The sequence below is a fragment of the Trichechus manatus genome, unplaced genomic scaffold (assembly GCF_000243295.1).
Source record: "Trichechus manatus latirostris isolate Lorelei unplaced genomic scaffold, TriManLat1.0 scaffold00012, whole genome shotgun sequence".
Lineage (NCBI taxonomy): Eukaryota > Metazoa > Chordata > Mammalia > Sirenia > Trichechidae > Trichechus > Trichechus manatus.
The window spans coordinates 17,949,051-17,976,352 of NW_004443948.1; the positions used below are offsets into that span (position 1 = coordinate 17,949,051).

Consider the following 27,302-nt stretch of genomic DNA (forward strand, 5'->3'; position numbering starts at 1 on the left):
CTTCTTTTCTTGTCCTACATATACGCACTGATATACACAGTTCCCGTCCCTCTATCTTCATGTGCAATAAGCCTTCTTTTCTTGTCCTACATATATGCACTGATATACACAGTTCCCATCCCTCTATCTTCATGTGCATGCATGTGCACATGCGTACGCACACACACACACAAAATGTTTGCACGTGTTAAAATCTTTTAAATTTGATTAAATCAGAATTAAATACAAAATCATTAGATGGTAATGATTAAATTAAATAAAAAATCATTAGATAGTGGATAGTAAATGCTCAAAGTTTAGCTATGTTATTACTGTAATTGTTATCACTGGCTTTATATTACGGGTCCAGTTCTAGTCCTGATGCAGTGGAAGATGGACAGTGAGTCTGCTGATCTGCTGTGTCAGTGTCAAGACCTTCATCTTCTAATACAACTTTTTTTTTTAACTCACATATTAGAAATTGCTGACCATCAACCACTTTGGCCCTACAAAATCAGCAATTTCGTGTGGCTCAACTTAATACCTATAATCACAAAACCTTCCTTTTTACCTTTTTCATATTAGTGTACATTTTCAAACATCTGTAATTGAAAAATACATATGTGTATAAATCATATGTAAGCAGTGTGAGTTGTCTGTAATTAATGTATATTTTTGGTAGAGCACCAAATAGGTAAAGAACTTTTTTTATGTTCATATTTTCTATGTTTTCTTGGCAGTGTATTCTGATGATTATCAACATTCAGAATTCATTCACAAAGTATGTGAATAACAGTATCCAACACATGATAACTGTTTCTGTCTTCCTGTTTTTCTTAAATTAGGTACACTATGTATTTTTATTCTTTTTAGTGTTTGATTTACTATAAATGAAATAATCCATGTAGAGCTCATCAGACAGTGTCTGCCACATAATGAACACTTAAAAACATTAGCTATTATTGCATTTATCATTACCATTTTTGTTGATGGGTATTCGGGTCATTTCCAATATTTCTGTGAACATTCTTGTACGTATATCATTCTTGTACATACATCATATGAACATAGGAAAGTGGAATTGCCAAGTCAAAGTGCTTGCGTATTTTAAATACTGATAATACTGCAGATAGCCTTCAAATAGTTTTACTGGTTTATACTCCCATTCTTGGTTGTCAGACAAAATGACATAATAAGCATCTAATCCCATTTATTAAAGATGTGTTTCTTGATCTTTGGTGAGGTTGAGTATCTTTTCAGAAGATTTTTGACAGTTGCTCACTCTTGTGTTAGCTGCGTATTCATCTGCTTTGTCCTGTATAATAAATACATATATGAACTAAGCATTTGATCTACCAAAACAATTCATTTTATAATCTGCCAGTTGTTTTGTAGTTTATCACTTGTCTTTTAAGTTTATGTTTGGTAGCTTACTGTGCAGATTTTTTTTCATCTTACAAAATATGACAATTTTCTTTATAGGTTTTGGGTTATATGATTCTACCAAGATTATACACACCTTTAACTCTTGTAGAGCTTTTTTATGATTTAACTTTCTCTTTAGATTACAAGACACAGGAGTTTAGTTTCCCTGAAATAGAGAAATAACTCGGTAGTCCAAATATAAAATTTTGATTAATGTATTTTTTTTACGCTGACTTGAAATACCATAGTTATCATATTCTAAATCCCATTTATAAATTGGTCTTTATGGGTGTCTATCCCACTGACCCTATTCTTCTGTGTTGAACAGCCTATCTATTTTCACTACTGGACATTTATAATATATTTTGACATTTTGTAGGAAAAACAATTTCTCATTTTCTTTAAGGAAAAAGTTTGGTCTCATTAATTTTCCGTTTTGATAAATTTTAAAACCAGTTTGCCAACTCCCTCCCCAGATTGCATCAGAATTAGATTATATTAATGCATTAATTTAATATGAGGTGGAGAATTCTGCCTACTAGTATTTTGAGTCTTAAATGGGAAATGATATACCTTTTCTCTTTGTTTCCATGTTATATTCTTTGGTAAAGTTTTATAATTTTACTTCATAATGTTTTATACCTTTCTTATTTTATATGTAAATGTATAAGAACTAGGTCATTTTCTACCACTTTTTCTGTCAGGTTATTGGTAAAGTGGGTAGTATGAAAACTAGAGTTTTACATATTATATCTAGTCATCTTAGTGAGCTCTTCGTTTTCTAATAGTTTTTCAGTTGAATATTTCAGCAGACTGACTCCTAGTTATTATCTCATTATTCCCATTGTATTCTTATTTTATTTCTAGTTTTATTACAATGACCAGGAGTTTCAGAATGTGGTTGAATATTAAAATAATGGTAGCATACCCCTTTTTCTATTTCCTGATTTTAATGGGAATGTCTCTTCTCTAGTATTTTATTATTAAGTATGATGTATAGTATTGGTTTCTTATAGATCACCCTGATAAATTGAAAAATATTTTCTTATAGTCGTGGTTTAAGACATTTTTTTTTTTTTTAAATTCATGGGTGTTGGAATTTAGCGTTTAAAGTACATCTGTTGAGATGCTGAAAAAATTTCTCCTTAATTGTGATAATGTAAAGATCTTAACATGGATTGTTTTAATCTCTGTAAACAGCATCTGTCTTTTTTTTTTTCCACAGTCCAGTAATTTATTTTAAATTTGAGTAATTTCAAATTCCACAAACGAAACTGAAAAACAGCAATATTTTGTTTGAATTCTCTATTCTGTACACTCAGTGATCTAAAACACCACAATAAACAGCATCTATCTTTTGTAGATTCTTTTTTTAAACAATGCAGTTTCTAAAAAGTGAATATGGGTGTTGGTATATAGGTACATAGATGAAATTAATCTATAGTTTCTTGTTTTAATGTTTGTCAGTTTTTGATATTCAGATTATACTAGCCTTATATAATCATTAAGGAGGTTTTCCCCCATTTTTCAGACTATGGAGCAATTTAGATACCACAGAAATCATCTAGTCCTTGAAGACTGACATAACAGCACAGCTTTAAAGTAGTGTGGGCCTTTTTCCTTTACTGGGTACAGATCTTAGGCAGCCTTTTCAGTTGTTCTCTAATTTTGCTGGGTCTTTTCAGTTTTTCTACCTCTTAAAGAAATCCTGGTAATTTATATTTTCCTAGATGATCAGTTGTTTAATCTAGATATTATAATTTATTGGCCTAAAAGGTTTATTATTCTCTTACAAATTTTAAAACTTTTTCTGTATTTTTGCCTTTCTTATTCCTAGTGTTCAGTATTTTCTCCCTTTTTGGTCTTCCATTTGGCTTTTTGAAAAGAAAAAGCCTTTGACTATCAAATTATCACATTATTTTATTTCTTCTACTTTATTTTGGTTTATTTCCTTGCTCTTTCTAGCTTCTTGAAACAAATTTTATTCTGTATTGTTTAAGTTTGAATTTTCCTTTGACTGTCACTCTGGCTGTATCCTGTAGGCTTCCATAATTCATATTCCCAATATTAATATAATTTTGATTCCATTGAGTCAAGAATAGTTTAGAACACTATCTTTAAATGCCTAAGTGTTTTGTTTAGGAATTATTTTTATTATTTTTATTGCATTGTGGTCAAAGAATATGGCCTGTATAATTTCTTTCCATTGGGATTTGAAGTAAATTTTCTTCATTTCCTGTTAACACTACCAGTTTTTAAAATATTGTCCTTAGGCATTTTGTAAAAGATATATACTCTCTGTGCTCAACTAGTATGACCATTGGGTGGTTCAAACTGTTAAGCATTCAGCTGCTAACTGAAAGGTTGGTGGGTTCAGATCTACCTAAGGGTGCCTCAGAAGAAAGGCCTGGCAATCTACTTCTGAAAATTCACAGCTGTTGAAAACCCTATGGAGCACAGTTCAACTCTAATACACATGAGGTTGCCACGGGTTGGAATTGAATCGATGGCAATTGGCCTTTTTTTTTTTTTTTAAGCTCAACTAACCTTATTTTAGATATAAGAACATCGAGACTTAGAAGATTCTTTGTCTTGCTTTATGTCACAATTAGTAAGTGACATATATAGTTATTTTGAATCTTGGTCTAGTCAAATTTTTATGACATCTTTCTGCCTTTAGAATATACTGTATGTTTGTGTAGTTGGTATGTGTATAATTAAATAAAGTCTTTAAGAAATTATAAATTATAATATAATTTAGAAAAGTAGGAAAAAAGTCTAGGTAGAAATTACCTGGGTCTTTAGAACTGAAGAAAGCTTCGAAGGACAGAGAATTAAACTGTTCTTGTTGAATGGGTCCTCTGTAGATAGATGAGGAGAACAAGAAATGAAATCACACATGCAGAGAACTTAATAAGCAAGGGCATTTGTGCATTTGTGGACCTAGGTGAGAAGAAGTCCATGCTAAAGAGTAATAGGAATCAAGACTGAATAGGTAACATTGGCTCTGATTAGGATAGGAGGACCATGGTGAAAGAGAGGTTAAAAAAATAATTACAAAGTAGTTCTGTCACCTAATGACCAACATCACATTTTATTTTGTAGATGTGTGGTGGTTTCGTCACAGTATCTTCAATAATTACTTAATTACCATCATAGCCAAAAAATATGGAAAGCGCAAACTGATTCTAGAGCTAGATTCTGCGGAAGTATTATAAGGCAAATCAAACAGCTCAGCAGTGCTAATTATTCATAACGGCAGATTGTGTAGAAATCTGCTAAATATACCAGCATGGAACATCTGTTGAGAATGTGAAGGACCGGATATGATTCTGGTATATTTTAAAAGTCAGAAAACTTCCTAAAATGGAAGCTTAAAAATAAACAAAAATAGTGGAGAAATAGATTTATGCTGATGAAAGTGGGTTTTTGTGTGTGTGTGAAATATTACTCCTAGAAATTTAGAAGTGCCTTTCTATCTCTACTGCTTTAATAGATTGAAATCACTGTTTATTGTGATTGTGACATTCACTTGTGAAAATTAGAATCTTAGAATAAGGTGAAGAGGTAAATTACATTTTTTCCCCAAATTAAAAAAAATAGGAAGATTCATAAGGGTTTTAAGCAAGCCTTACGTGTGTTAGAATCTTACATGTCAACGTGTTAATTTTCATGGCTGTTTGTAACCACAGCAGTAAGACTATGGAATGACATTCTGAAAATAAAAATCAGTTTATTCAAGGGAAGGTATTTTAATCATTTGTATTGGCTATAAAATGATTCTCTTATTCTTTTCGTAATGCTAAGCAGTGTAGAAAAGACTTATTATTAGTCTTCTCTTCAATGAAGTATAATATAACCAGAATATTTCACTTAAAGTTTATCAGTTATACTTTCTCCCTTCTGTAAAATGCAGCCAGATAGGTGGTAATTTCTGGATTGCCAAGAATTACCTAAGAAAGGTATGCATTTACACAACGAAACAAAAAAACCTTTCTAAAGAGAAGGGATTTTTTTGTAATATATTTTGTATATTTAGCTCCACATTTTTTTGTGGTTAATAGAGCTAAAATTTAGATATAAGTCTAATATAAATGAATATAAAAATTGTCATCTAATTATATAGACTTCTTGTATACAGCAGTATTTGATGTGTAAGTCTCCACATATCTCTATATGAGAAAATAATTTCCAAATTATTTGCTCACATGTGAAAACATGTATTGCTATGTATTAGTATTTATTATTCCCCATTGTGATTAATTGTAAATTCTGAGGTGTTTCTGTTAATAAAGAAAAGGTAAGCTCAAAGATAACAATAGTGATAACATTCAGTAATAATTAGTATACTAATAAAATTCTGACTTTGATAAGCAACAAGGGATTCATTCTGTGGTAGCTACAACATCAGGGCTTGTTGTATCATCCTTTATTTGTGGACTGTTCAGTTCTAAAGTAATTCAAGAGCTAGCCATTTTCTTTCAGATAATGTTGGTATTCTGAGGAGTTACATTTCATTCCTAGAATTTGGAATATTAGACATGCATATCACACTGATATTATAAAAACTAAGTGGGAGAAGTTAGCATCTCAGTGACCAGGTTCTGAACACATAAATTTGACAGGATTAGTCACTTAGTCAGCTTAGATGTATTAGTTTACCACTTCTGTGTATGAAAATAAAAACAGTATTTGTATAGTGAAAGGATGTGGTCAATAATTTAGAAAAAATTTTTAAACTATGAAATACGGAACAGTATCCTTAGATGTACTAACTTGTTTGTAATGTAAAACTTAAAAACAAAAAAAAGTGGAATTCAGGCATAACTAAAGTTATAATATTGAAAGATTTTAATTACTATAATCAACCAAAATTAGCATTTTCATTGCATTTTCTAGGCAATAAAGTTGGAGTATTCAAGGTTGGTTAAGTTGGCCCAAGAAGATACCCCACCAGAAACAGATTATCGTTTACACCATGTAGTGATCTACTTTATCCAGAACCGGGCACCAAAGAAAATCATTGAGAAAACATTGCTAGAACAATTTGGAGATAGAAATTTGAGTTTTGATGAAAGGTAATTTGAAAATAGTGAAATATCTAATTCATATGCTTGAAATTGTTTTATTTTTTTTTTAAATCCCCAGTGTAATTTTTAAATATTTATTTTATACATACACAAACACATTTTTAAATAAATACAGCACAAAATTTGACTTCATCTAATTTGAACAGCTGCTTTGTAATGTCTCTGTAATTTCTTTGTAATTTCTCATGGCCTTTTAAAGTTTGGGCTGAAAAATAACTTCAATCATTTAGTAAATTTTAATTGTGAACCAAGGTAGTAAGCTAAACAATATGAGAATACACATTAAGAGTATAATATAAGGACTGCCTTATGGGACTCAATATTTTAAAAGAAGAAAAAAAAGGAATTTTCGATCTCTGCACTGTGGACCTTTTGGATTAGATAATTCTTTGTTGTAAGTAAGGGGGTTGCCCTGTATTGTAGGATGTTTAGCAGTGCCCCTGGCCTGTACGTGCTAGATGCTAGTAGCATCCCCTAAGTTGTGAGAGCCCAAAATGTCCATATTGCCAGATGTCCCTGGCATGGTGTAACGAAGCAAAATCCCCCTGTGTTTGAGAAGCACTGGAGAAAAGTATTGAGTCAAGTATATAAATAAACATCCTCTGACAAAAAGAGAAGGCGTACAATGATGCAATTAACTTTGGATTTTCAAAAAATGTTTTCTGTTAAAAATTAAAATTTAATCTAGTTAGAATGAAACAAAAAATATCTAAGCCCCATGTAAAGGTCCAAGATACTGAAAATTATTTAGGAATACAGAAACATTTATGCTATATCAGAGTTCATTGTAATCAAATTTTAATTCTGAAATGATTATCCTTTTATGATAATCTGTAAAAAAAAAAATATGTAGCTGAGGAGAATATGAGGAAAAACAGTATCTGGATTCAAATCCTGTGTCACCATGTGCCTGCTATGCAGTTAATTAATTGAAATAAATAATCAAGTTAATAGTTTTGAATAATACCTGGTAGACTTAGGTACTTGATGAATCTTGGATAGTACTATTGTTTTTACTACTAGTAGTATGGGAATCACTTATTTTGCTACATATGGCTGCAAAGAGCTCAGAAATATGACTGATTATGGCTCTCATCATCTGGGCTGTCACTGTTCTATGTTCCAGTCCATATGTTCTATTGAATTTGGTGAAGATGTTAATGGAGTAATCACATTGATTTTTTAATCCTTTGCAGTTCTCTCTCCTGGGAATCACAAGTAGTCAATCTATTTTGATAACCTGATGTAGCTGGTGCTTGAAAGACAGGTGTATGTGATTAATTACAATTTGTAGGAATTTCTTTAGCAATAATTCTGATTATAAAATCTTTTGGAATGTTTCCATCCTTAACTGAAATGATAGGCACATTTTGGATTTCTCCTTTTTACTGTTTAAGGACAATGCCATTTGGTGGACAAACAAGTTTTAGTGTCTGTTGAGCTTAATAGATACACATTGTGGGAAAAAACTACCTTTCATATTTTTTCCCTATGCAATTTTTATTGCATCTTTCAGTGTGTGTTCAAGGTATTGTAATTCCATTTGGGAGGCCTATAGTAAGTTTGTATATTTATTAATAAAGTATAATTTAATCATATAGCCAAATATAACTATAGCATGGTAGATTTGAATTAGAAGTATTGATGCTATCGTTATAGTCTGTGTAACTAACATTGGTCCAAAAAACATATTTTTCACTTAAGGTTATTTGGGAGTTGTTTCCTCTAAAAAAAATTGCTCAGTGACAACATATTTCATTTTAATATGTGCTTGGTAGTTTAGATTTTGTGTAACACACATTTTTTTCACTTTATGGATGTTGCTTTTGATTTGGAAATAACATTTCTTTTATTTGAAGGTGTCACAATATAATGAAAGTTGCTCAAGCCAAACTTGAAATGATAAAACCTGAAGAAGTAAATTTGGAGGAATATGAGGTAATGTGCCTTTTTAGAGTTTGAACTATATATGATTGTGGATTTCAGTAATTCCCTGACATGTCTTTAATTTCAGCACAAGCACAACTAAGTTCAAATTTGTTATGGCTGATGAGTAAAAATTAAATTTCTAAGTCAATACTCAAGTTATTAATAACTTTATAAATTATTTTAGAGTTTATTCGATATGATGGCATGTAAACCAAAAGATTTAAAACCAAAACAAGGAATTTTTTCCATTTTGTTTTTAAGTACAGTCTTCTTTTATATGGCAAGATTAGTTCCAACTACTTTTTTGTGAACTTTTCCAGCTCAACAATACAACAGATTATATTAGTTTTTAAATTGGAATTACATAATAACTAGTATTTATCAAGTGCATGCTATATGCCAAGCATTCTTCTAAGCCCTTTATATGTATTAACTAATTTAATCCAGACAAAAACAACATAAATAGAAGCTCAAAGGCATTTACCCATAAAGGAAGCACATTAGCCAGAGAATTTTAACTAAGATGTATGATCTGGAACCACAGATATCCAGAATATGTTTCCTCATGACCATGAGGAGCAAATTGAATCTTCTTTTAGTTAATAATGACTTCACGTTCATGTCCTTTAAGTGAGCTGATCCTCTCTAGCCATGTTCCCAAGATTCAAGTTGCAGGGTGCTTAATTTTTAAATGTGGTTTGAGTCTTCAAGCCCTCAGGTTTCTTCATCAGATTGAATTCAGCAGTGTTTATTCTGAAACCTTCTTGTATTCTAATTTCAGAGCAATTAAATCTTAGAGGTATTTAAATGATGTTTTCGGATTCTACATATCCTTCGTATCTTTGTCTTTCTTGAAGTCATGGGTCATAAACTTTGACCAGAAGACCAAATCCAGCTCACCACCTGTTTTTATAAATAAAGTTTTATTGAAACACCAACATTTGTTTATATATTGTTTGTGGCTGGGGCTGCTTTTGCATTACAGTGGCCGAGTTGACTAGTTGCAATAGAGACTGCAAGGCCTGCAAAACCTAAAAACATTTATTATCGGGCCCTTTACAGAAGAAATCTTCCTACTCTTTATCAAAGTCACAACTTCTAAGGCTATTCTAATGGCAACATGAAATGGCAATTTGAATACCTTCCCCAGAAAAGCTAATTTTATAGTTGCACAACAGCTTTTACGTTCATTTTTTATGAAAGTGTACTAATATTATGAAAATTGTACCTTGAATAATTAAAACTGTTTATATTCAAGGAGAATATTGTTGGCCAATAACTTGCCTGTATGTTTCTTACTTACATTTGCTTATAAAAGTATGTATATACAAGCTATTATCAGTATCTCTTTTAGCTTAATTGTATATTGAGTTTTATGTTTTTCTTGAATCCATTTTTATTAAGAAAATGATGATTTTATTGTCTTCTTGAGTTATAATTTGTCAGCTCTGAGTCATCTAGTCCTATTACATGCCCTATAATATTTTTTTTGTGTGGGGGCTGGGGTGTGTGAGGAGCCTTAGTGGCACAGTGGTTAAGATTTCAGCTGCTAACCAAAAGGTCAGCAGTTCAAATCCACCAGCCGCTTCTTGGAAACCCTATGGGGCAGTTCTCTTCTATCTGTATGGTTGCTATGAGTTGGAATCGACTCAATGGCAACGGGTTTGTGGGGTTTTTTTGTGTTTTTTTTGTTTGGGGTGTGTAAAATACACCTTCTTTGCAGCTATCCATTTTACCATTCCTCAGGTAAATAGACTATCCAGCTACCATATTTACAATGAAATTTTACCACAAATTTGGAAAAATTGAAAGGTTGAATAAATTTATAATTAGCATTTTTCTGTTAATTCTTTAAAATTCTGTATCAAGTTACAGTGTTTAAGCTTTGATTCATTTCAAAGTAATAACTTCATTTGTACTTCCATAAAAATTTAGCCAACATTCAGTGTGTTGTAGGTACTTTAATAATATTTAATAATATGCTTTTATAGTGAGGAATTTTGAGAACAAAAGAGATAACCTGATTGATTATCCTGCTTTTGTATTTTTGTTATGTCCTAGTGAGATCTTTGCTAATTCCTCATCAATGCGTAATAATTTTTATATTTATTATTATATTAGTAAATGGTTTTGTGAGTCAGAAGTTAAAATCTTGAGTTTGGTCTAATTTATCTTAAATTTGAACTCTTTGTTTCTGTTAATTCAAATAGTTATCAGGATTATTTGATAACTTTGTTAATTTATGAACAGTCTTCATTTCAACTTTATTGTCTTACTCTGTATATTTTTAATATTTTCCTTTACCTACAGGAGTGGCATCAGGATTATAGGAAATTCAGGGAAACAACCATGTATCTCATAATTGGGCTAGAACATTTTCAAAGAGAAAGGTAAGGCAAAGTGAAAAAATAAGAGCTTAATTTTTGTACTTAATTTTGGTTAGGATTACTTCATTTAAAGAAAAGGTTTTATTCACACTATATTTTTAATAAACTTTTTAATGACAGTTTTAGATTTACAAAAAGTATGGCAGAGATAGTACAGAGAGTTCCCATATACCCTCCACACAATATATTTTTTGAAAATATTTTTTCAAATTAAATCTGTAAGATTATTATTAGTGTCTTTATTTTTGTCAGTTCCCAAACACTGCAGTTGAAACCTAGAACAGAATATTAGTCTAATCCAGACCTCAAGTAAGAGATGTTTCCAGTCTGTCTCAGTGTCTGAATTTTTAGGCATTATAAAAAGGTATAGCTGTGGAAAACTGATCACTTCCAAGTACTGTGACTGCAAACATAGTTTAGATTGTTTCTCATTTAAATTATACATGATGTTAAATTTAAGTTTAAGTTTCTACTTACTAAATTATAATATTGTTACATGTTATTTATTATTGGGAAGAAAGAATAGATCTTGATTCATTTACCATCTCAGTTTGTTTGCTCTTTTGTTTTTACTTATTTCCATATATTTCTTAATTCACATCCTTTAGTGTTAATTTTTTAATTTTTAATTTAACATTAATTTTTAAATATTTTTAGGAGCTCTGGTGGCATAGGTTAAGAGCTCATCTGCTCACCAAAAGGTCGACAGTTCAAATCCACCAGCTGCTCCTTGGAAACCCTAGGGGGCAGTTTGACTCTGTCCTATAGGTTTGCTGTGAGGCAGAATTGATTCAATGGGCAATGTGTTTGTTTTTAACATTAGTTTACTTGGCTAGTGTTTTTTTTTTGGACAAAATACTATATTTTAAAAACAGTGTCACATTGCAGCCAAAAGAAAGGTGTATTGAATTTTTTTTCGACTTTCTTTGTCTCTCTGGTTTTTTTTTCGTGTGTGTGTAAAATGTAAGAAGCCTCCACAGAGGTACAATGCTGTGTTTTTTATGGTAAAATGAACTATTTCTTCTAGAGCTGTGCTCTTAAATATGATGTCACCAGCCATGCATGACAGTTTAAAATGAAATTAATTAAAATTATTAAAACTGAAATTTCACCTTTTAGATCACACTAACCAATTCTCAAATCCTCAGTAGGCATACGTGGCTTGTGGCTACCATATTGGCCAGTACAGATGTGGAACATTTCCATCATTGCAGAAAGTTCTGTGGACAGTGCTGCTTTAGAGGGCAATGCTGTCTATTTACAGTTATCAGAAGTTAAAAGATTATTGCATACAAAGTAATGGGAATACTTAAATACAAATTATTAAAGTCCTGGTCACTGTGTAGTTTAAAAGAATTCCCTTTGGTCATTGAGATAAAAAACTATTTTGATCAATAGCTCCATTTTAGGAGTTTATATTTCAGTCAGGGTTTTATTTTGTTAATAGTAGAAATATTCAAATTTACTTTTAGGTTTTCTGAGATTTGTGCTTATGTGACAAAAATATTAATATGATTACAATTGAAGAGTGTCTAAGATCAACGAAGGTATTTCCATTTTGAAGATAAAGAAATACGTTTCCACAGAGATGAAGTAACTTTGTCAAGTCACAACTAGGGAACTAACAATAAAAATAGAGACCCAAGTAGTCTTATATAATTTAAAGAAATCAGATTAAGTACAAAAAATATTATCCATTTATTTCTCACTCGGTAAGAATTAAAAAGATGAAACTGTCACTTTCTATCTACCTGCATAGCTCCTACATTAGCTTTCTCAGTTAACATTTGTTAAAGGATTTTAAGATATATCTTAGAAGTACTTTCAAATTTTATAATTGTCTAACCAGTTCTTAGATACATACCTGTTTGGAAAGCCAGAATTCCAGGATAGTAAATGTTTATTAAATTGGAAGGATTGACTAGAAAATTAGTATAGTAACAAATAATATGGAATATTTTAAAAAGAAATGTTAGTTTTTAGTTTTATCACTTTAAATATAGCAGTTACTAAAACTACCAGCATAGAAAACATTGCCGAATGGTTCTGTCAAATTATTTTTAATGAAAATGGTAATACTTGAAAGCCAGGGATGAAAGATTTACTGATGGGCCATTGCCAATTCTGTGAGTAGCGAAATGAAACCATGCTTTTAGGAACCGTAATTTTAAAAGAGCCTAAGTGAAGGGTAGAAGGGTTTAGCAGGTTATGTAGTCTTAATGTATCTTAAATAAGAATGTGATGGTAACTGGAATACTGAGTCTTACTCTGGATTTATTTGAAAATAAAATCTTAAGCACTTTAAAGGTTGGTAAAATGCAGAACATTTGTGTACCTCAGTAGAAAATTGGACCAAGATCCTTGTTTCCAAGCTATTCTCAAGGGGAAAGCCAGATATGAATGTCACTCAGGGGAGACCTTTTTAACAGGAAACTTGATAGCTGTGAAAGAGAAGAAATTTGTGCTGATTACCTATTAAATAACAACTACCTAAAAATAGTGGTATAAAACTATGCTTAATGTTACGGTCACTCCCTTTTTTTCATAAGTAAGACAAAATATCTTTAGCTGAGATTATGTCCATGTTTCAAAGTAAATTTTGCACTCAAGTTTTCTCAGAAACAAACTTCTGAGAAGTCATTTTCAAAAAAATGCTTGTTTTAAAAAAGCTTGTTTTTCGTGACATAGTTTTAGGTATATAATTTGATTGTCACAAATGGTGTGTATTAATTTCCAAATAATTTTATAGTTAGCAGTTGGGATATAGAGTTGATTAATTTTATATCTGAGCACATTAACTTAAACAGTAACACTGATTGGCAATATAGAGTTTTAAAATTTTATTTAACATATTTCACTCTTTAGAATGTTACATTTTTCTTTGTTAATCTATGATATTTTAGATTGGAAATACTGACACAAAACAGATACCTTAAAATATCTTACATATTTCGATTATACACATATATGGATGTATATATTTTTTCTTATAGGGTCGCTATAAGTCAGAATTGACTCGATGGGAAAGGGTTTTTTTTTTTTTTAATAGCATGCTAAGAGAAAGTTAATTATTTTAGAGAAATATATTAAATGTTTTTCTTCCGCTCCCATTTATAAACCTAGTTTGAAATTCATTAAAGTCTTAGATTACTTGTATTAACTATTACACATAGGCCTAACCCTGTCAGCCTTTTATGTTAGGTTTTTTTTTTTTTTAATCTGACCAGGTTGACCAAATTTAGAAGCATTGTTTTCTTTTTCTACTTTCTCCTATTTCCTTTGGATAATTTCTCCCCCTATCCTCCACATTTTTCTGAATGCCTAGACCAGTGCTTATACAAAGAAAAGAACTGAGTTAATAGTCACTGAGTGAAGGAACAATTGATGTTTGTGATTAAAAAAAACAAGTAACCTGATCCTTTCCTTCACTCAAAAATGACTTTATGTTTTTAAACAAGAAGATTGTTGGCTTTCACATCAGTCTTAATTTTTAATCCAAAAGGAAGACATCGGGAAAATAAATACCTAAGAAAACAAAAGGAATTATCTGAATTCATCAATTTTAGCCTTCTTAAGTAAATTTCTAGCTCTTAATTTTTTTTTTACTGTGAAGACTTAACTCTCTCCTCTTTTCAGATGTTGCTATTGTTAAGAAGATGCTCTCAGCCATACAGTCTGTCCAGTGATATTTTTTGCTGTCATGTTATTCTGGATAATCAAAATTTGAACATTTTATAATTTATTTATTTATTTTACAAAGGTGAAATACTAATGGGATGTTTCTTTTTAATTTTTAAGTTACATAGATTCCTTGCTGTTCCTTATCTGTGCTTATCAGAATAATAAAGAACTCTTGTCCAAAGGCCTGTACAGAGGACATGATGAAGAGTTGATATCACATTATAGAAGAGAGTGCTTACTAGTAAGTTGAATGTCTATCATGTTTACTTGACCATTTTATCTTACTTCAGTCAAATTTTCCAGGCTCATGTATCAGTGGTTGACTCTATAAACTGTGATGGCAAAAGCCACGGTGATGTCTTTACCACGGAGTCTTTACCACATATTCCCTTAAGATGGGGAAATACACTTAATTCTTCATCTTCCCGTCTTTATGCCTCCTAAGTATTAGAGCTGATAAACCAGAAATGTTCTTAAAATGGGATCAGAATGATTAAGGTCCTATATTTAGATTTCTTCATCACTGCTATTACTCCTTTTTTGGTAAGGGAGGAGAGACTGCATAGAACATGAAGAAGTATCATTTTTGTTACCCAGAAAACTAATAATGAATTTTTCAAAGATTTTATAAATGGTATTAATATTTAGTGTAAATAATGTTAAAGAATTGATTGAGTAATAGTATCCTTTTTTGTACCTAGTGGTTGGCAGTTTCTTTCCTCAAATATTTTCAGTAGGTGCTGAAATATTAGTGTTTTATAAATATTTTTTACATTTTAACAGTTTGTTTGCACTACTTTACTCTAGATGTCCAAATACTTTGTACATGTTCCCTGAATCAGCTAACGTATGTATCAAACCACAAACTTCGTCTTTGTACATTTTTCTGATTAGATTTCATTCTTAATTAAATAGTACTTCAGTCTACACTGTGAACTCCTAAGTTAGGATTTTTTTTTCTTTAAAAAAATATATATGTATGTATAGAAAAATGTATTCAAGAGTATTTGGTTTTTGATCCTCCATAAGTTTGTTACTTGGTTTATGTGTACTTTAAAAACTTTAAGTAGCTGTGCCTGTGCAATGTTTTCTTTCAGTGGAAATGTACAATGTGCAATAATTTTAGTCTGAAATAAGTCTTTACAATTTTTGAATGGCAATATAGTAAAATTGTCATCTTACTATTTTTCTTTCAGCTGATTTTACTCATTTGGGTTTATTTTTAAACTTGATTTATGCAATGGTTTGTATTCATTGATAACAATATTCTCAATTTGGCCAGTTTCAAAAGGTTTTTGAATTTACCCCTGACAAGGAGGAGCTGAATTATATATATTTCAACTTTTAAAACACACACACACACACACACACACACACACACGCCCGAAGATTTATATAAATATATAAAAATATACATTGAATGTATTAGAGCAATTTTTATTTAACTTAAAACGTTGGGATATGGAAATATTTTGGTAAAGCTAATTTTGTATATAAAGGCAACCAAAACTTAATGGTTGCTTTAAAAAACATTTAAAAAATGGTAGACTGTTTCTCTTTCCATTTGATTACAGTGAACAAGCCACACTTAGTTTGTGGTTTTACGTAGGAACATAAGTGGAACCTCATGATGATTATTTTAGTATTTCTTTCAGGTGTTTTCTTATCGAGTATTTACTGAGTGTCAGGTTTTGAGGGATACAAAGATGAGTAAGACACATTCCCTGTTCTCCGAGAACTCCATTTGGTGAGGGGCATAGCCAGTAGTTTTTGTGTTCTGGGGTAAGTGTTATTACAAGAAATGTGCGAAATAAAGTGCCTGGAATTGTTGGGGAGAACTTTGAGAGATAAGATGAAAAATGATTTGGATCTTGATAGATAAATACAGAGAAAGGAGGAGAACATTCCAGGCAAAGAGACACTGTATGAAAAGGCATGGAAAATATATGACAGAAAGCAAAGATAAATCCATTGTTGTTAGCTATGAAAAGTAGGATTAGGTGGAAGTAATGAAGTTGACAATACTTATTGAGGTCAAACTATGAAGAAGCTTATTTGCCAATCTAATGAATTTACATTTTCTTTTATACATAGTCAAGAGCAGTTGTTAGTTTAAGTTTGATATGACCAGGTTTGATTTTCAGAAGATAATTCTGGCAGTATTATAGTAGAGGATGGCTGGAAAGGAGTAGAGATTGAAGTCAGGAAGCTTAGAGGGGATTGACAGGGAAAGGAGGATGACAGTCTGAAGTAGGGTGGAAGTGCATCGGATATGAAGAAGAAGATGGTGAAGGAAATGAAATCAAGGAACTTGGTAACCACTAGATGAGTGAAAAGACAGAAATAGAGTCCAACCTGCCTGACTTTGTAGCTTTGTGTTTGACAATTAGAGGATCTAAAAAGGATGAACAAGGTTGGTTTGGGGCATCTTAAATTTAAGGTATTTCCAGGAAATTCTTTGATTCAGTGAAATTAAATTAGTACAAAACTTAACATTAACTTTATAATAATAATAACTTACATCTCTTTGAATACATGATACACGTTGCCAAAAATAACAGGTAGTCCCCTACTTACAACATATTCAAGTTATGGCAGACTAACGACTGTCTGTGTTTGTTTGCTTGTTTCTGATACATCTTATTGTTAGTACATCTTCCTGGAAGGAAGTTACAGGAACATGCATGCAGGGGATATGGAGAAAATTGCTGAGTTATGTGAACACACTCCTAAGCATTTGATCAGGATAATATGATGGAAGAGATTGGTAGAAAAATCGTCCATCTGGCAAGAATGCTGAATTTAGAACTTGATATCACTGACATGGAACAGCTTGTATATCACAAAAAAGGGGAATTGACAGATCAAGACTTAATGGAGTTTGAAAAGGAAAGAATTGCTGAAGAAGGAAGAAATGAGGAAGAGGAAATACAGAAGTTGTCAAAAAATTTTATAGTGAGAGGATTAGTTGGAATTTTTTCTAAACTCAGGGGCTTCAGTTGCTTGAAAGTACGGACACAAATGCTAATTGCTTTGCTAATGTGAATAGGCAGATTTGGGAAGCAGTGAGATATTACCGTGAAATATATGAAGTAAAAAAGAAAGAGACCATACAGACAACTCTCACTAATTTTCTGAAGAGAAATGCCATCCCCATTCCCAGGGATAATCCAGATGATCCAGAACCTTCCACAAGTGGAGTTATTACTGTAACTGACAGAATGCGATCGTCCAACTCTTCTTCATCTTCAGAGTAAATTTTTATGATTTCTGTTACGTTTTTGTGTGTATGTATTAAAATATATCTAAGTTTATATGTAATGTTTCCAGCCCTCAAAGACAAATAAAGATCAGATTTATAAAGATATACTGATAATAAAAGGCAATAATAATGAAAACTAAAAAAAAAACAAAACAAGACATTCAACTTATGTCAGAACCGATTTATGGCAGTTGGAATGGAGTCCTGCTGTAAGTTGGAGGCTACCTGGATAGTATATACTTTACAGGCTGTATCACACTTAACCCTCTTAACCACTGTTGAAGGAAGATAAACATCTCATTTTTCATATAAAGAAATTGAAGCTGAGATTTAAGTAATTTTCTCAAGATGAGATAGTTGATTAGTGTCTGAGTGGGACTTTTAGCACAAACCAGACACCAAAGTCAAGAATAATTGTACAAGAATGACATAATACAAGCATGACTAATATAATTTTTGTATCTGAAATTCAGTATAAAACTATGATTATTTAAAAATAATATTTACCAAGTGATAATAGCATAAGAGTTCAGACATGAACCCTCAAATATATAGCTCTTATTGTGTCTGTATTCCTTATCTGTATCTTAAATTTGTATGTCTTATCTTATGGATTTCTTTGTTTTACTGGTTCAGAAGTTGACAAACTGTGTATGACCTCTGCTCCAGCCACTGCTGGTTTTTGTAAATAAGGTTATAATGGAACACAGTTGTGCCCATTTATTTACATACTGTATATGGCTACTTTTGTGCTAAATGGCAGAGTTGATATAACAGAGACTATAAGACCCACAAAGCCTAAAATATGTCCTATCTGGCCTTTTACAGAAAAGTTTTGCCATCCTTGTACTAGACTGTAAACTCTATGAGAGTTTGTCTGTTACTCACTTGGGACCCCCATACCTAGAAAGTTTCTGGCACATGGCATGCACTCAATAAGAACTTGTGAAAAGAATAAATTAATGGATTACTTACAGGTTTTTGTAGCAAGGAATGTAACAGTGCTTACTCATTTGACATTTATGGAGAAGATGATGAAAAGCTTTTCAGAATTAATATGGAGTCTGAATTTATTTTTTTAAATTACTTTCAAGTTCTGGTCAAATTTTAGATTGGGGAAAGTCCAGTAGTTTCAGTAATTGGAACCTTATGGATAAATCATTTTCTTCAGGAAATAAATAAAAAATGGTCTCTGTAGCGATGAAAAAGGAAGACAGAAAAAGAATTGATACGTTCAGACTGTGGTGTTGGCAAAGAATATTGACTATACCGTGGACTGCCAGAAGAACGAACAAATTAATCTTAGAAGAAATACAACCAGACTGTTCTTTAGCTGTGAGGATGGAAAGACTTTGGCCTGCTTACTTGGACACATAATCAGAAAAGACCAATTGCTAGGAAAGGACATCATGTTTGGTAAAGTAGGAGGTGAGCAAAATGAGGGAAACCCTCATAGAGATGGATTGATACAACTGCTGCAGCAGTGAACTCAAACATACCAGTGATCATGAAGAAGGTGATGAACCAGGCGGCATTTCATTCTGTTATATATAAGGTTGATATGAGTCAAAGCTGACTCAATGGCACCTAGTAACAACAGCACCGATAGTGATGATTGAAGTAGTATAATCTGAGCATGAACTTTAAAAACATGCAACAATATTTTCCCCACTGTTTCCTGCTTGTGTAGCTGCTGCCATTGTTTTACGCACAGCTTTTTATAAGAGATTTTCAGTGTCCAGATAGGTTGAGATTGTTTTTCCTATCATTTGCTCTAATACCATTTGTGAACATACCTATTAGAGTGTCTTCAGTATTAACACTTAAATAAAGGTCTTTTTATTTAATTAGAAAAGGAAACAAAACCTGTTGTTCTTTTTCTCATTGCATTAAGAAATTAAATGAGCAAGCTGCAGAACTGTTTGAATCTGGAGAGGATCGAGAAGTCAACAATGGTCTGATTATCATGAATGAGTTTATTGTCCCATTTTTGCCCTTGTTACTGGTGGATGAGATGGAGGAGAAAGATATACTTGCTGTGGAAGATATGAGAAATCGATGGTGTTCCTACCTTGGACAAGAAATGGAATGTAAGTTTAAATAATGCTAGTGGGCACTTAAGTTGTGATTGAAAGCAGATAGTATTAGATACTATTCATTCTTACTGCTTTTTATATTCTGTAGTATTTTTACATTTATATCACTACTTTTTTTCTTATTTACAAACTAAGCTGTGTGCACTGCTATTGCCATTTATATTTTACCACTTCCTAAAAAATAGCATTTTACATATTTTGAAATGAATCATCAGCTGACCACTCCCAAGTTATTAAATCATGTTGAGGGTGATATTCCTCTCCCTCTCTCTCTGTATCTTTAGTTACATCTGATTGTTTGTATTTGCAGCAAACCTTCAAGAAAAGCTTACAGATTTTCTGCCTAAACTGCTCGATTGCTGTACGGAGATTAAGGGTTTCCATGAGCCACCGAAGTTACCTGCATATTCCACGCATGAACTCTGTGAGCGATTTGCCCGAATCATGTTGTCCCTCAGTCGAACTCCTGCTGATGGAAGATAAACTGTGCACACGTTCCCTAAACACACTGTATAAACATTTTTTAGTTCTTAACCCTTGCCTTCCTGTCACACAGGGTATGCTTGTTGCTGCTATAGTTTTTAACTTTTTTTTTATTTTAATGACTGCAAAAGACAAAATGACTGTAAGACTTTAACCAGACTGCAAACAATAAACTGAGAATCGCATGGCACTCAGACTTTGTTTTAACCAGAACTGATGTATAATTACAAATCTGATAGATTTTATTATGGCAAACCATGCTTTTGCCACCCCTCTGTTACAGTATTACTTTGCTCTTACCTTTTCTTTATCAACAGCTTTCCATTCAGTCTGGATCCTTCCATGACTGCAGCCATTTAAGTGTTCAGCATTATGTATAATACATAATATTTGGTAGCTTGTAAATGAAATTAAAGAATAAAGTTTTATTAATGGCTACCTATGTGTTTGTAAGCAGGTATATTGTATATTAGTGCATTATTTTAGTTATAATATATAAATGAATTTTGTCTTGGGATTGATTAAGATTGGGTGATAAACAGATTGATAAAGTCCTTTAATTTTGCTCTAATGTTAGCATGTTGGACATTTACTAAATATTTGACATTTAAATATATTTTTTACTAAGTTGTTGAACTTAGTATGGCACCTAAACCTATTTTGAATTCAAATAATGTTTTCACTGAAATGAGCGGCTGATTTTTAAGTCAAACCACACTGAAACTTTTAATCGTTTCTTAGATTAACCTTTTATTTTTTTATGTATTTATAACCAATATAGCAAGGTGATTATTTCAAGAGAAACCTGAAAAAAGTACTTGAATAAGGGCTACTTAATTGTGAAACTTATATATGTATATATACATACACACACATACACATACACATATATTCTTCATAATGGAGAACAATGTTTTGCATTATATAATCATTATTTTTGTAAATTGTATACCACTTTAATTGAAAATGTTCTCTACTAATCAATGCTGTGAAATGAAGTTAATATTGTTAAACTAGAAGTTGTATCTTTCCTGCTTTTATTTACCTCCTTTTCAAAAAGGAAATATCTGTAGAACATTTTGTAGATGGAACTGCTGTTTAAGTTTAATGAAGTCATATTGTGAATGCAAATCAGTGCTTTAAAGGTAATCATGTTACCAGCAACCTATTTTTGAATTTATAAAAATTTCTTTATAAACAATATTTTGTTAGCATAGTAAAATATTCATTATACCATGTGTTTGTTTGTTATAGCGACGCCAAAACTAGTGCTCTTTGTAAGTGCCTCACGAAATGGAGGAGGAGGAAGAAAATATTAAACTATTATATTATATTCTTTATAGAGGTATCGATGTAAAGATATTAATGACAAGAAATGGATACTGTGTCTGTTATAAAGGTTAGATCTTGCAGGTTGCAACTATCAAAATGTGTTTTGGTTTAGGTTTTAAATTCTCTACTGAGCAGAATTAGTATTCTGCATTGAATTTCAAGGCCTATCAAAAATTTAGACACTTCATATGTATCATCAAGACTTTTGTAAACTCTTAGTATTTTATGATACTCATCGGTTAAGTTGTTTGTGTTCATGTGTATAATTGACCGCTGAGACACAAAATGCTCAAACACAAAATGGAAATTACTTCTTGCAAGTGACACATCCAGGGAATCATGTGGCTCTTGTGCTGAAGGTAAGTAAGATTACTGTATTTATTTGTACTTAAAAACCAGATTGTTCCTAATAATGAATCTGAAATACTTATTTTAAAAAAGTGACTTTTTTCCAAGACCTGGGTAAACAACTTGTTCTTATATCAGCTGTTAATCTGGTCTTAGGTCAGTGAAGTTCTCTTACATTATTTACTGGGTTAAATATAATTTATAGTTAGTAATTTAAAAATTGGAATCCCATAATACTGTCTTCTACTGCAGGTTACGTTGTAATTTAAATGACTCTCATTTTGATTACTATAGTAGTCCCTTACTACTCCCCAAATTAGGTTTTGAAGTAATTCAGAGTAGCATTCACAGTGGAAGAACTTAAGACTTCATAGGAACTTCTAGTAAGTAGAGGTTTTAGGAAGACTGTAGCCATGAGTGAACTTATGAGGCTCCTCTAGTACTTTTCACGTTCACTAAAACAGAACAGTGGTGACCATGCACTAAATCAGTATTTCCTAAAGTGTGGTCCCCAGACCAGTTTCAGCTTCACCTGAAATGCAGTTCCTGAGCCTCTCCCCAGAACTACTGATTGGAAACTCTGGAGTTATCTGTACTTCTCCAGGTAATTTGGATGTTTTGCTCAAGTTTGAGAACCAATGCATTAAGTAAGACTACTAGCATTCTGTGCAACTTAAATTGATGCTGTATAATTTCAGTTGACTCATGATCCCTTATTTGTTGGAAGCTGCTCTGTATTTCTGTCACTTGAGTAATTTCAAGGAAGTGGTTGAAAATTCTTTTGCTTGATTTTAGATTTAATTGATAATAAGGTGGATGTTTTGTTACAGTGTTTTTATTCTTAACCCTTTTATACTTCCCTTTTTCCTTACTTCACCCCTAACCTGGAGATAGCTATTAACTGTTGCAGCCACACCTTATTCCATATTCAGAGAATGTTATGAGGCACACAGAAGCAGTAGTGGGTTTTTTTGTTTTTTTTGGTTCGGGGTCATTGTTTTTTACAGAAATGAAATAACCGTGTATTTAACACATTATTTTTTTTTCTAGACCCAATTCCTTCTTTTTCTAACAATTGCATAATAATAATAATTAGTCATGATTGAGGGAACTATATAAAAAAATGAATACACATAAATACACATACGTACTAAAATTTCAAATATCTTTAATCATTCCATGTACAGTTCTTCTCAATGGCTATTTGAAACCTTCACTACTATCCTCAACCTCTTACTCAATGCCAACTTCAGTAACAGATGACCTTTCCTTTCCTTTGTTGAGAAAATTGGGCATATTGGGTATGATTGCCTTTTCAACTTTGTGCCTCCCTACCTATGAATTTATAGCTAATCATTACTTAACCAGGGTATAACGAGGATGTTCAACATTAGTAACCCAAAATTATGAAGAAAGTATAAATCAAGTCAAAATTAGTATGAAGTAGAAATTTAGTTAAAAAGAAAAAAAAAACCCATTGGTGTTGAGTCAGTTCTGACTCATGTATGTTACTTATGTATGTTACAGCCTAGAACTGCTCCATAGCATTTTTTCTCTATAACCTTTACAGAGGCAGATCACCAGGCCTAGTGGAGCCACTGTATAGGTTTGAACTGCCAGCCTTTAGGTTAGCAGCCAATCACAAACCGCTTCACAACCCAAGGGCCTTTTTTAGTTAAAAACACATCCATTATAAACATCTGTTAGTTAACTTCCATTACTTAACATCCATCCATTAACTTTTACAAAAGTTATCTATAGTCTGTCTTTTGTCCCTCTAATACTAGGCCAAAGCGCCTGTACATCAGTTTGTCTTTAGCAAATGATCCTTTCTTTTATATATACATATATGTATATACAGCCTAGGGCTAGATCAGTAGTTCTCAACCCTGGTTGTGCATCAAAACATATAAGAATTGCCTCTGTGAACAACTGCCTCCTTTGCCATGAGACCAGAAGAACTGGACGGTGCCCAGCTACCATTACTGAACGTTTTAATCAAAGACTTTGTAGAAGAATCCTGGTCAAAAGGGGGGATGCAGAGGAGAATTTCAAATTCTCATGGACTCCAGACTTTCTGGAGCCATGGAGGCTGGATGAACCCCTAAAACTGTTGCCCTGAGGTAATCTTTACCCTTAAATAAAAAATACACCCTAAAGTCTTCTTAAAACTAAACAGTAGTTTAGCTTAACTAATAAAAAAGGTCTGCCTTGAGCATTATGCTCTTCTCAGAACTGTTTATATGGGAACAAATTGACAATAGCAACTTGAAAGATAGGACCTTAGAGGGCAATGAGTTTATGTTAGGGAGGAACAACTCAGAAAAGGAGGGTGAGAATGGTTGCAGAACTCAAAGAATGTGATCAGTGTTACGGAATTGTACATGTAGAAACAGTTGAATTGGTGTATGTTTTGCTGTGTATATTCTCAAAAAAGTATGACGAGCTTTTTAAAAACAGGTGTATAGGTGCTATCTATCTTGTTTATTCCTAGACGACTTTTAAGTTGAAAACTGGTTTGAGAATTCTTACTCTAGATAGGTGCTTCTCCAACATTAATTTATCTGAGAATCATCTGTGGTCCTTCCCTGAGAGACTGACTGAGTATGGCTAGAGTAAGGTAGAGGAGTTTGCTTTTTTCATTATTGTGTCACATGAAATGATGGAGGGCTTAAATTTACCTGTGTACCCTAAGGAATAGGGCACACCCATTTCTGTAACCAAATATACACTCAGATGTTCTTCAGGGCTTAACTTTGGACTTTTCTCTCTCCTATGCTGAGTAGAACCAGACTGCTAAGGTCAGATCTGGGCTCTGCCACTTACTAGCTGTGTGTTGACCTTGAGTGAACTATTTGACATTTTGTGCCTCAGTTTCCTCACTTATAAAGTCAGAATCACAATACAACCTTCCTTACAGAGTTATTTTAAGGGTTAAATGTGTTTCTACGTAGAAAACACTTAGAAAATGTCTGCCACATAGTGCGTGTTCAGTAATTGTCAGCTCTCTTTTATAGTATGACACTATCACTTAATCCTGCTGATTTTCAAGATCTTTGGCTTCATGAGACAGACTTCTTTGGGCTACTCTCTTTCCTACCTGCATTCCTGGTTGTTTCCTTCTGTGCCTATTCCTTAGATAATTGGTGTTGCTCAACATACTGTACTTGGTCCTCTTCTCACTCTCTTCACCTTCCCTGGATGATCTTGTCTACGAGTTTCCTTTACCACCTACATACTGATGATTCACTAATCCACGTTTCCAACCAAACCTCCCTTGTGGGTTCCAGACCCGTATATATCCAGTTGCCTGTTCAACATATGCACTGGATGTTTCACAGGCACCTTAAACTTAGCACATCTAAATCTGAATTCATCACTTCTTCCCAAACCTGATTCTTAAATTCCTTTGTTGAATAATACAGTAATCCAGAAATGACAAGTTATGCTCAATTCTACTTTTATTTCCTATTGATCACCAAGTGTTGACAAGTCAAATTTCTTAATACTTATGCTCTCTCACTGCTGCTGCTGCTGAAGTATCTTATCTCTTAATTTGGGCTCTTGGACTTGTCCTGGAATGACCTCTCTGTCTGTGATCTTGTCCCTATACACCATCTTACACACTGTTGGCAGAACAATCTTTCAAAATGGTTTGATTTACAAGTCTGTCGTCCACTTCTGGACTGAGATCCTTTAAAGAGAAAAGGTGTCTCTTGTTTTTGTAACCCCAGAACCTGTTAAAATATCTAGCATCATAACAGATGTGCAGTCTTGGAGGTTCTCCAGCTTTGCAGTTGCCTTATACCTGCACTGTCCAATATGGTAGCCACTAGCCACATGTGACTATTTAAATTTAAATAAAATACTATTAAAAATTAGTCACACTAGCCACATTTAAATGCTGATAGCCATGTTTGACTTTCGGCTACTATATTGGGCAACATATTTGAGAACATTTTCATTATCTCATGAAGTGTTATTGGACCGAAGTGCTCCAGATCCTTTCTGATGTGGACATCTTTCTATATTAACACTTCTTGAACATTCAGACACCTTCCACAGTTTGCCATTATTAGGGCAACACTGATAGAAATAGCAAGCAAAAATAAATTTCTTTTCCCTTTCCTGCTGTGTAATTTCTAGTACTTCTTATTGGCAGAATCTAATAGAAAGGCAGCTGTCAAAAGAGTCAGGGAAATGTAGTTTGCAGTGTCCCAGCCCTAGCATTACAGAGCAGAGGATAAAAACCCACTGCCGTCGAGTTGCTTCCAAATCATAGCCACCATAAAGGACAGAGTAAAGAAAGAATTGGTCAACATTCAGCCATTTCAGGAGGTACCTATGAGGAGGAACCAGTGGTACCTAAGTCCAAGCTGCACTGAAGGCATTGGCAAAACACAAGGCTTCAGGAATTGACGGAATACCAATTGAGATGTTTCAACAAACGGATGCAGTGCTAGAAGTACTCACTCATTTATGCCAAGAAATTTGGAAGACAGCTACCTGGCCAACCGACTAGAAGAGATCAGTATTTATGCCTACTCCCAAGAAAGGTGATCCCACCGAATGCGGAAATTATCAAACAACATCACTGATATCACACTCAAGTAAAATTTTGCTGAAGATCATTCAAAAGTGGCTGCAGCAGTATATCAACAAGGAACTGCCAGAAACTAAAGCCGATTCAGAAGAGGATGCAGAACCAGGGATATCATTGCTGATGTCACATGGATCCTGGCTGAAAGCAGAGAATACCAGAAAGACGTTTACCTGTGTTTTATTGACTACGCAAAGGCATTTGATTGTGTGGATCATAACAAATTATGGAGAACACTGCGAAGAATGGAAATTCCAGAACACTTAATTGTGGTCATGAGGAACCTGTACATAGATCAAGAGGCAGTCATTCAAACAGAACAAGGGGATACTGCATGGTTTAAAGTCAGGAAAGGTGTGCGTCAGGGTTGTATCTTTTCACCATACCTATTCAATCTGTATGCTGAGCAAATAATCCAAGAAGCTATCCTATATGAAGAAAAACGTGGCATCAAATTGGAGGAAGATGAATTAATCTGCATTATGCAGATGACACAACCTTCTTTGCTGCAGGTGAAGAGGACTTGAAACACTGATGAAGATCAAAGACCACAGCCTTCAGTATGGATTACACCTCAACATAAAAATCCCCACAACTGGACCAATAAGCAGCATCATGATAAACGGAGAAAAGACTGAAGTTGTCAAGGATTTCATTTTACTTGGATCCACAATCAACACCCATGGAAGC

The 27,302-nt window shown here is 32.9% G+C and overlaps 1 protein-coding gene across 6 annotated transcripts in view; it reads left to right on the forward strand.

The window, feature by feature from the left end:
• The window catches only part of USP25 (ubiquitin specific peptidase 25), a 157,148-nt gene extending 133,165 nt beyond the window's left edge, over positions 1–23,983 (forward strand). For 2 of the 6 annotated variants that reach the window (XM_023726642.1, XM_012554132.2), the window contains 6 exons: positions 6,304–6,482; positions 8,354–8,432; positions 10,734–10,813; positions 14,609–14,732; positions 19,648–19,843; positions 20,160–23,982. In XM_023726642.1, the coding sequence (XP_023582410.1) occupies positions 6,304–6,482; positions 8,354–8,432; positions 10,734–10,813; positions 14,609–14,732; positions 19,648–19,843; positions 20,160–20,332 (831 nt within the window). In that variant the 3' untranslated portion in view covers positions 20,333–23,982. Of the gene's footprint in view, positions 1–6,303; positions 6,483–8,353; positions 8,433–10,733; positions 10,814–14,608; positions 14,733–19,647; positions 19,844–20,159 lie in introns of all 6 variants that reach the window. The other 4 variants (XM_023726644.1, XM_023726643.1, XM_004371346.2 and 1 more) reach the window with 3 other exon arrangements.
• The last annotated feature ends 3,319 nt before the right edge of the window (positions 23,984–27,302 follow it).